General features: G+C 34.2%; 1 protein-coding gene and 2 non-coding genes across 4 annotated transcripts; all 3 read right to left on the bottom strand.

Annotated features, from left to right (window-relative positions):
* Nucleotides 1-3014: 3014 nt before the first annotated feature.
* Nucleotides 3015-3179, bottom strand: LOC115234531. The gene has a single exon (XR_003883925.1). It is a non-coding gene; the product is annotated as a U1 spliceosomal RNA (small nuclear RNA).
* A 1211-nt stretch (nucleotides 3180-4390) lies between these two features.
* Nucleotides 4391-4556, bottom strand: LOC115234530. The gene has a single exon (XR_003883924.1). It is a non-coding gene; the product is annotated as a U1 spliceosomal RNA (small nuclear RNA).
* On the bottom strand, nucleotides 4409-5984 carry LOC115234445. Of its 2 annotated transcripts, none has more exons than XM_029805517.1 (3): nucleotides 5830-5984; nucleotides 5305-5613; nucleotides 4409-5019 (listed from the first exon to the last, which is right to left on the bottom strand). In XM_029805517.1, the coding sequence occupies exons 1-3, from the start codon at nucleotides 5858-5860 to the stop codon at nucleotides 4988-4990; spliced, it is 372 nt and encodes a 123-aa protein (XP_029661377.1). In that variant the 5' UTR covers nucleotides 5861-5984; the 3' UTR covers nucleotides 4409-4987. The 2 variants fall into 2 exon arrangements, with proteins under 2 accessions (XP_029661377.1, XP_029661378.1); XM_029805518.1 differs by having other exon boundaries at nucleotides 5822-5944.
* Nucleotides 5985-12499: the final 6515 nt, after the last annotated feature.

Here is a 12499-nt window from a genome sequence, read left to right on the forward strand (position 1 = left end):
GTATACATATATATATATATATAATAATATAAAGTCGATAATTTTCGCAGTAATAAAGGAGCAATTAATTTTACAAGTAACAAATAATAAATTAATTATATAAATTACCCTACGATAGCTCTGCCGTCACCTGATGCCTCCCCGGGCCTGCTCCTCCTCTCTCGTCCATTCCTTGATGCTTCTTTATGGCATTTATTCCCGAAAACATGTTTAATTACGATTGCACGCGCGTATTATTCAACATAATGTGACAACAGTTCTACACTTTGCATAACACTTTTAACACACACACATTAATTATTGTACTACGCATTATTGTACTAACAGAGATTTATTGTAGTAATAGAGAATACGTAAAAAATACGATCGCCGAAATTACGATTTATTTTAAATACATCCTGCGAAAAATACATAATTAATAAACAGTATGTAACAATATTACTTGAGATATTAAATGATTTTTATTACTCCGTGCTCTCGATTAGAAAAAATAGCAGTCTAATAATATTCGAATTGGTGAAAAAGTAAAAGCGCGATGCAAGTATATTTTAATCCAAGCACTCAAGAAATAGTTATTTTAAATCGCAATAAAATGATAATTTAAATTCCTATCTCTCATCTCGTTTCGATTTCTATTGAAATGTACAAATCGTGAAATATTGTTTTTAATAATCGTTGCCTCGATGCGCTTACAAGTTGTTGATCGCGGAAATTAATTAATTGCGTGAGACTATATAATTGTTAACTGTAATAAACTATAATCTCGCGTATTTTATTCCGGTACTTTTCACGATCGAGGAATAATACGACCAGCCCGCTCGAAGCTCGTCGCGCGAGTAATAACAAGGCCACGATACGTAAACAAAATTCGGCATTTGTTGTACTTGCGTATTTACGTAGTACTTTAGGAATGTGTGACGTAGTAGTATGTGTATATACCTCGTGTGTGCGAGGTCGCCTTGTTGTCATTCGTACAGACATACATACATACATATATACGTATATATAATGTATGCACGTGTGTGGGCGATGTATGTGTGCGTATAATATTCTGACAGCTTATTTCACGCTGGCTATAATTTACCCTTTTTGAAAAAAGGAACGCTGACCAGTCAATTGTGCTGAAAAGGAAGCGAAACTATTATCAAAAATTTACTATTTATATTACTATTATACAATATCGTTTTCTCGATAACACGTGATGAAATGCAATATTATTAAACTTTACTGGAACGTCCAGAACTCGAGGCCGGCAGTCTCAGAAGAAGAAGAAGAATACGAAAGGAAACTGGGCGAGGGATGATATTCCAACGGTCGTTTGTGAGGAAATGATGTTATTAGCAGGATAAAATATATCCTTTCAAAATTTATTTCTATAAAATTATAATTGTACTCAGAGGTATAGTTTGTGTTGACGTTACTGTAACGAGCATAGCCGTAGAAACGTAGAAAATAATCGGAGAATCTCGTACCGGAGGATCAATTTCCGTCGGGAAAGCCGAGCGATTTTTTTTCCATGCATGTCATGCGAGCAACATGCGTCGTGCATCGTGTATAACACCCTTTGTTTACGCGCGTTACCACACCGCGTTGCGTATCGGTCGGTGGACAATCTTTCGCGTTTATCTGGCGCAAAACAATGCCCGCTTCGCGAGGGAAGAATTAATTGGAACGTTTGAAAACATCACCACGGAACAAGCTGATGTCACAAAGTCGCAGCTCACAATCGAGTAATAAATATAATATATGTCCGCGCTCTCTTCTTACTCACTCTCACGAGTATTGCATCAATTTGACGAAACAAAAAAAAGAAAAAAAAAGGGGGAAAATCTATCTCTCGATGTAACCACCTCCGAAAGGGAAAAGGGAAAGGGGCGCGTTTATGCTTTATTTTTTTGTTTATCGCTAGAGAAGCGAACAGCTACCGATATAAAAGGGGAAAAAAACGCAGCAGGCGGGAGCCTGCGGTCGATGGGCAAGATACAAGGCAATATCGATTGAATATTAGGATTTGCGGGGGGCATGCGAAACCGGCGCGCACACATTAGCCTCTTTGACTTGCTAAATAGGTTAATTTGAATGTTTAAATTCCGGCTCCGTGCAACTCAATTTGCGAGAGAGGACTCAGCGTCTGGTTAATTCCTTTCCTTCGTCCCCCACGGACCTCTCCCCTTCCTCCCCCTTTCTTGCATCAGCCACTGTTAACTTTCTGTGCATTTCGAGCGTCCAACATACGGAAATGTCCGACATTTCCTCTCTTTCTCCCCTTCAAACTCTCATGTGGTTCCCCATGTCGTTTAATTGGAGAGTATTATTTGCGCTCTGCTACGCCTGATTTTTTACGCATCGTAACTTCTCGATTGCCAGCCTCGTTAAACGCGACAAAAAAGAGAAATTGAAGTGCAAATAGAAATTCGAATGGCTTAACAGCTTAACATAATCGCGACATAGACGACGACGAAATTGAGGAAATCGCGGAAATCACGGTGAAAATAATGGAACCGCAATACGCTACGTAAATTTATAACTATCGAATCAATATTTCATTAGATTGCGATTTAATTCTTGAATAACTTCCTAATATATTGATTACTGGGTCGATTATTTATTACTAAACCTCTTTGTTTAATGCTTATCCGAAAATTTCAGTAAATAATACATGCACGGCATTCTAAAAAAAAAAGATATTTTAAACAGTAAAATATTTTACGGAACAAATAAAATTTCCTGTTTTTACGTAATTTATTTATATTTAAAATATAGCTAACGTGTGTGTGTGTGAATGTTAACATGCCAGAAAGCTTGGGATACAATTCTGCTTATAATGTTATGTGTGCTATGTAATGCAGAAAATATTTCAAGAATCACAGAAATACCATGTATTCTGATATACACACAGATATGTGTATCAAAATACACGGCATTACAAAAATTATAAAACAAAATCCGTCTTAATTACAGATTTGAAATAAAATTTATTTTGTTGCAGGATATTATTTTTGGAAATAAATTATGCGGGACAGCGCGAACGCAGTCCCGACTACCAAAAATTATGTGTTCGACATATCCACGTTAGGGATATTCACAGAAGTCAGCCCTAAACCGTAGTGCAATGATAAAGGCCTCTCTCTGGAGGAACCGCCTTGTTGATCACGGTAATCTCAACACCAGGTAAGTATGTTTTTCGCGCTCGCTCAAGGAGTTTTATACCTAACTGTATGAGATTTTGAATACGAGAAACTTTACCAAAACTTGCGCAGCCTAGTGTAAAATATTTCAATTACATTTTCAAAAAGATAGCTTAACGGAATAATTAAAAATCTTGATCAAGTAAAAAGTTTGATTACAATTTAAAAATATGGTATTTTACAGTATAATATTAAGTTAAATAATGTAAATAAATACATTGGACACGTATCAGAAAAATATAGTTCGCAATAATTTCTATATATATCGCGCGTGTGTTTCTAGGATAGATTATTAAAACTTTTTATTTACTTTAACTCTCTTCTCTCTTTTTCCTCCTTCCCTTCTCTTCTCTTTTATCGTATTTCTAATTAGATCAAATGATTCTCTGATGTGAAAGTTATGTTTTCTCAAATTAGTTATATTAATTTAGTTTTATTATATTAGTTTTTTATTATTCTTTTTGATATTATTAATATCGAGGCAAATTAAATATCTAAATCAAATTTTAATTCAATTAAATATTTCAAGATTAATTTTTTAATTAAAACATAAGTTTTATGTATGTATGTAAGTTTTGAAGTTTGTCAAATGTGTATTATTACAGCATACATTTACACTATTTCAATCTTTAAATATGTACGGCGAAAATTTAGTGCAATAGCAAAGATTAATTTCTTTAATTAATTATATATTTAGGTATGTTATATTTATTGTATTAGAAAATACGTGGAAGCAAGCGATAATAATTATTATTTTTATAATATTTTATCATAATAATGATGCTAATTATGCGTATTAAATTTCTTTCTGAGAAAATTAGTACTTAGTGTATCGATATTCCCGTCATCGGCACATTAATTGTAAGCTCTATCAGCATGTTGGTTCCCCAGTTAATCAGTAAGATTACAAACATTTGCGTCCATCAAAAGATGTGTTTCCTCTTAACATGATATTAATTATATCGCGATATAATCTACTACATAATGATACGTCGAGTCTCTATCATGAAAATATAAATACATTTTTAAAATACGCGTATAATTATTATAAATTAATAATATATAGAAGATCAATTAAAAAATTTAAAAAATATGCCATGTATCGTGATACATATATGTTTATCATAATATACAGCATATTCAAACTTCGAAAATAGATTTTTACTTATTACAATTATACATTATTTTTGTGAATATATTATACGGGAGAGCGCGAACGCAGTCCCGGCTATCAAAAATTATACGTCCGAGATATCCACATTAGGGACATTCGCAGGGGTCAGCCTCAAACCGTAGTGCAATGGTAAAAGGCCTCTCCCTGGAGGAACCGCCTTGTTGATCACGGTAGCCTCTACGCCAGGTAAGTATGCTTTTCACTCGTAGCTTCACTGTATTTCAATCTATTTAGAGGAATTTTGATCACAGGAAAGCATAATATTTACAGCGCACTATAGCGGCTATTTCGGAAACTATGTCTAAGAATCTCAAGATATTTATGGGCGCACTTTGACGCTACGAACATTTCGAAGCGTTCGAGTCACCAATCAGAACGAAAAGGGCAAAAATTTTTTTGTTGCAATTGGCCAATCGAATGCTTTGAGATTTTTCTGACGTCAAACAGAGCGCATCTTATATCTGAAAAATAAATCATCCAGCTATTGGCTAATAAAATTATTTAGATACATACATATATATTCTTTTACATTGATATATATACAATATAAATTTGCAAAAACATGTGCTGCTCAATTTTTTGTAATGATCATATATGTATATCAAGCCTTTCAGTTATATGATCCTCAGCACAATCCATCTTTCAATTTGTAATAATCTGTATAAAATTTATAGTTATATTAATTATATATAATTAATTTTTTTTTTTGTAATAATTTGTGTAATTGTAATAAATATAATTTATCACAATTATATTACAATTAGACATTACTAAAAGAAAAAATTATTAATTATGATTAATATTGACTAATATAAAAAAATTATTAATTATGACTAATTATATAGAAATTGTTTTACAATTAAATTGATTGAATTAAAATTGTCAAAATACTACACATGTGAAAAAGAGAAAAATATAAAAGTCAATTTTTCAAATACTTACTTGATCTATACGCAATTACGACATACTTTTTTACGTCATTTCTCTTATCTGCCACCATGCGATATCTAGTACAATGATTGTAACATAACATGTGACAGACACTTGGGAAAGTGCGATCGTTAAAATCACGATTCCTGGCGCAAATTGTCCGATTACCATCATTATCGCTGTCCTCCTCATATATGACCTCCCTCACGTGAGTAGTCGTCTCCTCTCCCAAACCGATCACTTTTTTCTCGTCACAGTGCTCGCAATTACACGTGGCTGCATTCTCAACAGCCATCGTGAAGCACGATCCGAAAATAGGCACTGTACATACAGTAATTATTACAAAATCACGAGTAGCCTTTTACGGAAACATCGTGAAGAATGCGTTATTCAATTATTCTTATACATTCATGCACTAATTACATTCGAGTAAGGGCACTTTGTGTGAATATCGAAGAATTGAAAATATTGAAAAAAAAATGATAAAAATATTTTCTTTACAATTCTGAGCTTTAAAGTAAACTTTTACCTACGTACATAATACAATTATAATGTATAGTGATCGCATATTTTAAGTCTAAATCAAGAAATAAGATAATATATGCGTAATATGTATGTTGAGTTGCAAAGTGCAATCGAAACTGAAGCTCGTTAAAGACTATACGACGAAATTATTTGGCATGCAGTGCTGTAGTGGAAAAGTATATTGTCTCTTATGAAAAATTATATAATATTCTTAATATAATTGTATATATACATTTTTTTTTATGGAAAAATGCATTTATATTTTCATTATAAAAACTCGACGTATAATTATGTAATCGCGACATAATTAATTCATGTTAAGCACGGACGTATCTCTTGACAGACGCAAGTGTTTGTAGTCTTAACTATTAACTGGGGAACAATAACTGACGAGTACATAACTGCGGATATATCGGGAACATCGTCACCCTGACCTTTGATCTCCTGAGAAAGTAATCTAATACGCATACATATTAACATGATTATAACGATGTGATGTCATAAAATGATTATTATTGTCTGCTTCCACGCATTTTCTAGCACAACATTAATATGAATACATAATTAATTAATGCATTTATAATAATTATTCAAATATATAATTAATTAAAGAACTACATTATGTATGTGTACATTATTTTAATTATATGTACAGTTTGTTGTGAAATTATGAAAGTTTTTACATAGAATTAAAGAAGTTAATACGCATTAATAACATCGAGGGATATATGTATTCAAAGTGGATTTGTACATAATAAAATATTTCACTGTTATTCGCGAGAGTTTTTCGCAAATTACTTCAAACGTATTTTTTTTAATACAAACGATCTCTTTCAAAGATGCCGGCTGTCGTCGCTACTTCCAGAGCACTCTCGCGTTATCGCTTTTATGTTAATTACCCGCGGGAGGTAATGCTCAGGGTAGTACTCGCACAAGTCGAATGAGACAGGTGGTTCTAAGCTCTTCTCTTTTAGCGCACACTCTGAAAAAAAAAAGAAGAATAATAAATATATAATGCTTTTACTCGGTGTATTTCCGTAAGTTAGTAACTAAATTGTTCTACCATATTTAGTTATAATTAAATTTCTTTCACGGAACTAACCGAGAAATCTAAATAAAGAAAGACATTTTATCTAAAAAGATGAATATTGAAATAACGTATTATTAGTGTGTAACATTTATCTTATAATCTTTACAGAGTCGGTTAACGATATTTTTTCGGTCGATTGAAATTTTTGAAATAGATACAATTCTCTCAAGTAGTTATAAGTTCCGCGATATAGAGAGAGGCGAAGGTTTGCGATACCAAATATACGTATGTAATCTTTTAAGTACAAGCGTATATATACCGCTTGGATACTGCTCGCTGACACCTTAAATCTTGAAAGTTTATTGCCATGACAATAACCGCCAGCCAGCACAGCTAACAATTATATAATGTCTTGACTTATGGACTAATTTGCATTTTAATCCGACCATCTATTGTTACTCGCCATTGTCGGTAGAATGCGCACATCGTGTGCTTTAAGATGGCAAAGTTTGAAAGGTTGGAACGAGGTCACCGTCAATTTGTAGAACAATGAACGCGAGAAAATGAGATAAATGTGAGCGGTATATAAGCGCCTGCTCAAAAATTAATTGCAAAATAGTATAATAATTAATTAGCAAAGGATGCATAATTCCTGTCCCTTCTCTTCCCGCAGAGGCCAATATGTTAAATGAACAATCGCCATTCAAATCAAAAATGTATTTATTGTTATTGAAAGTGAAGTCGTTGCTCGCTATAAATACTGCTAGAAAATATTTCGATTTGCCAATGATATCCCTTTCCCACGACCACTTTTTCTCTTTTTCTCTCGCAGAGCTCTCGACTCTATTAACGACGTGTCCTGATCAGATCCATTTGCCATTCTGTCTGCCGATGCGAGCGGCTTATTCGCTCGGTAATTGGTAATCATTCACACCGATACTTCAACTTTAATCTGGTATACGAATGTACGACAGTCGATATTTTCAATCACAAAACCAAACTCATTAATTAATTATGCTACCATAGTTCATTTTTTATCGGAGTGGAAAGATTTATTTGACATAGATGATGTCAATCTAAATCAGTACAAAGATAATATTTAACTATAATATTAAATTATATTATTTTTTGTAAAAAATATGTGTTCGCCGATTACGGTATCATCAGTAATATGCAAGTGATTGTGGTCATCAGTTTGAAGGCTGCTTTAGAAGCGATATCCGCGAATTCGGACTATTGAAGTGGCGCGTAACGTAGGGGCGGCGAAAGAGGTCGGTTAAGAGTAGAGGACTGTGGAAAATTGTCAATCAGTGCGACCCATCTGGACTTGATTACAGCCCCGCAATCGCGCTTATATAGTCGGTTCCATGCTTCAAAATCGGCTGGTCGATTTTTTTATGCTGTAATTACGAGAACCGGTTATTCGCGAGTTATAAATATCCGTCCTTTTGTCTCTCCGTGCGCTATGCAAAATCTTTTATTGTTTTATTTGCGCGCTGTTCTTTTAATTGCGTTATCGTGTACAATCTTCTATCAGATAAAAAAAAGTGGAACGCAGTGCAAATTCAGACATTCAGGATATTTCAATCTCGATGTACATGACGTCCCGTAAATGGTGGTAAAACCAGGAAGGATGATGATCTTACATTTAAAAAAAAAATATATATATATATGTCACAAATGCGAAATAAAATTTTTTATACGAGAGAGTTTGTTCTCGAGAAAATTTATTTCAAAAATCAGAAAAATAATAACGCGTATTTTTCTTCTCTTCTTTATTTCTTTATTAATATTTTTGTTTTTTTAATCATAACTTATTATAAATTGAATATTAAATGAAACTGCATTTTCATTGTGAGACAATATTGCGCGCGTGGATTTGTCAAAAGTGATGCTCTAGCTGTTATTTCTGTCATCCAATCCTCGTCGCTAGCTAGATTCTCCCTTCATTTTGTTGTATTCACGTTTTCATCTGCCTCGTGCTTGTCCAGCACAGCCCAAAGCAGTTGAACCGAGTCGAGGTTCAATCAGAACCAATATGTCGTGCTCTCATGCGAATACACACCGCGATTTCTGCGAAAAGCGCGTTTGTACGCGTTTAAACATGCATAAAGTATATGAAATTTCCCTACGAAATGTGTCGTTTTAAAGAATTGTATGTAGCTCTCTCGTAGGATTCCTACATATTTTTCATATGGCAGGAAGAAATGCACAATGAAGATATTACAACAAACTTTTATAATTTCAAATTTAGATTTTATGCCTATAATAAACGGCTGCAAATGTCTTGCATATATACGCAATAACAAGGACAGATAATAGTGATAAAAGATGACGTTTCACGGTTGCGATGTAATATTAGTTTTGTACCAGTTTCCTCGGCTTTGTACCGCGTGACATTTTCACGATGCCACGATGAAATAATATGGTTAAACTATATTATGGGTGCAACACAAATACACATACGCGGTCAGCCATATATCATACCTCGATGAAGATAAGAGCCATAACTTTTCACGGCGTTGCACACTGAAGTGTACACGTCCGAACAAATTTCCGTTGAATTGGAGATTAGAAATCGATTGCGATAAATTTTATTTCTGGCAAAATACGTATCGCCAAACGGGGAATGATCCCCGGGAAAAATAAACGACTGACAGTTTAACGTGCTTGTGTTGTCACAAAGCGAGAGAGATCAGGGAGTTATTATTAATCGCAACTTTAAAACGGGTTACGAGCTCGATGACGTGATCGATTAGTTACACACATGAAGTATATAGAAACGTACACCCTTCCTAAACTGAAACTGCCTACGCTATTTTATCATTCTCTGATGCACAACCGGGCAAGTTAATAATAGCCAACCACTCGATATAATACTCACATATCTGCCATCGAACGCTTCTATATATGTGTATACGTCCACTATTTAGGCATATTTGTGATTATGATAGAGTAAGATTTTACAGAAGCTTGGCAGATACATGAATGGGAGTCGACTGTGTCTGTGCGTGTATATGGATGTATATATGGTATATGTATATGTTCGTGGGCATCGCATCCACCCTCCATTCGCACTAATTGGCGCGGTATATAGCTTGAATCTACGTGTACATGTGTCGCTATGTACGAAAAGTAGATCAACAGATCGAGCACGAATATATAATATAAAATAAATTGATACATACATCTCGTTATGTTCGTTAATTTAATTATTTTAATCCTAATTAATTAATAATGCACCATTATAACGCGAACATGTACATGTACGTAACAAGATATAAGATATAATAATAATCATATTTTAAATCTGGCATGCAAAAATTTAATGTGTAACTCGCGAGAAGTAATTATAACTTACTGTTCTCAAAATCAAATTAATTGATTCATGGCGAACATGTTTTTTGTTTCTGCATCGAAACTCTGACAGCATAATACTATTGAAAATTCAAGCTCAATTGAACTTCTGAATGTAGATTCAAACAATTGTAACGAGGATAGCCTACCAGATCCTTCAAAGTTAAATTAAGCAAAGGCTAAATGGAGTATTCTCTCCAGTGGGAGTCCTATAAAAACGAGAGTAAAGTAATAATAGCACATAAAGGTCGCTATTCATCGTAGGTCGCTTCTGTAACAATAATAGCATCTGCTCAAGCTGGTCATAGGTCCCACGTGTGTAGGACGCATTGTGGATAAGATCGCGACATGCGTTCGTGATTTTAACTACGAAGCAAAAATTCACACGAGCGAAATAATTCGACGTACGTGCCGCACCCTCGGTTTCCATTCATGAATCGCCAAGAGAGAAAAGGGGAGGTTGGCTTCTATGTACTGTATAATATATATTTATAATCCGTGTGCTATAAAAATATATAGAATAAAATAATCTTACGAGAGAGGAAGATATAAAAATAAGTTAATATTCAAATAAGTTAGCGTTATTTATATCGGATTAATTCATTACCCGATGTGATAAACGTTACTTAATATTTACGAAATTATCTTACATATAAGATAGAGAAACGTCGAGTTTACGAGATTCAGTAATGAATTCACCGAAAAAAATGCAGCATCGATGTTGGAGATCGAGGACCAAAAGTTTCTTAAACGAAATAGGAATCATTGAAAAACTAAGAGCGTGAAAAGCAACAGCTGGTCACGGCTAGGTCATTTCGCTACTCGTTGCGTTGCGTAATTCTGTATTAAAAAATAATGATTCTCGCGCCCGAATATTTTTCATCAAACGTTTGTTTATCGCGCGTTCGCCTCGTTTTTCACGCCGCGTCATTATGCACATAAACTCGTTTTAATAGTTAACTCATATAATCCGCGCGTATCGGAAAGCAGATATTAATGGCCCGCGATATCCCTACCAGGATAATACCGCTGCATGCTGATGAGTAACGTTCATTACGAGAGCATTACCTCGGGATAACCTGTGCGCAAGGGTGCAGACTAATCCTAGATTGATAAGTAGAATCCTGCGCGCACCACCGCGTGTATTCACGATCGGTGAATCTTGCAAACTCCACGTTTCTCTGCTGGATATGTAAGATAATTTTGTAAATATTAAGTAACGTCTATCACATCGTCTATAGAATAACGGATAAACCGATAAATAACGCTAATTGATTTGAATACTAACTTATTTTTATATATTTCTCTCTCGTGAAAATATTTTATTCCCATATACTTTTATAGCACACGGATTAAAAAATGATGACATTTTGTTCAATACTAATAATATCTGACATATGCAGTCATGAATTTTTCAACGAGCTCAGTGGACGGTAACATTTATAGCGGAAATAAAATAAAATTGAAGTGTCACATAATCATTATTTCCTTGAATAATTATGTAGCCGAAAGATTTTTTAGAAAATTTATTTTAAAAACGGACGAGTAATTTATTTTAATCGTCGTTAATAATTACACAGGAAATGATGGCAATTGATTTGAAATACAATAAAAATATTCACGTCATTGACTTAGCTTATAAACTTGTTACATGGCGCAGTGGAAGAAAAATATAGTGACGTTAAACGGTGTTTATAGAGTACACCTAAACGAGAACACTCGAATAAATTATGTGCGTGCAGGGCGCGGAGTTGCCATAACTTTAGCGTACGATACTGATTATAAGGGATATGAAGTTCTCTGGTGGGACGCGTATTCTATACTACGTGAAAACTAATGCGACGTAGAAAACCATCCCAGAAGCGCTCGTATTTCTCAGTCTTTTCTACATTTTTCTTTTTTTTTTTTTGACAGATATATATACTAGTAAGTTCTTATCCAAAAAATCAAAAAATAAGGTATTATCACTTTGTCGCGTTATGTATGATTGCATTTGATATTGTATATCGTAACTTTTAACGAAATGATTAATATTTTCGCAAGCCGTAATTAATACGCGGACGAGGTAAATATATGTACATCGATTGTAATGTCTTAGGAAAATTTGCATTTATGATACACATAAGCGCTTCTTAGTTCACTCCCCATTGGGTCTTACGTAGGATTTGAACTCTTCAAAGAGCATCAAAGCGGAGTCCGGTGTTTCCCAAAGTTGCCGCAACACACACTTGCCTTACTCATCGTATTACCTGAAACATTCTCGCGCAACTCTATAACTCCTTTTACAATCGAACC

The sequence above is a fragment of the Formica exsecta genome, unplaced genomic scaffold (assembly GCF_003651465.1).
Source record: "Formica exsecta isolate Colony F162 unplaced genomic scaffold, ASM365146v1 scaffold2, whole genome shotgun sequence".
Classification (NCBI taxonomy): Eukaryota; Metazoa; Arthropoda; class Insecta; order Hymenoptera; family Formicidae; genus Formica; species Formica exsecta.

Excerpts from the sequence above, each read along its gene's own strand:
- LOC115234445 (XM_029805517.1), bottom strand. The coding sequence starts at position 5,860 with ATGCGATCACTATACATTATAATTGTATTAT. Across the intron at positions 5,614-5,829 it reads ATACATTATAATTGTATTAT|TGCCTATTTTCGGATCGTGC; the intron begins GTACGTAGGTAA and ends CTGTATGTACAG. Across the intron at positions 5,020-5,304 it reads CGTAATTGCGTATAGATCAA|ATTATTACAAATTGAAAGAT; the intron begins GTAAGTATTTGA and ends AATTTTATACAG.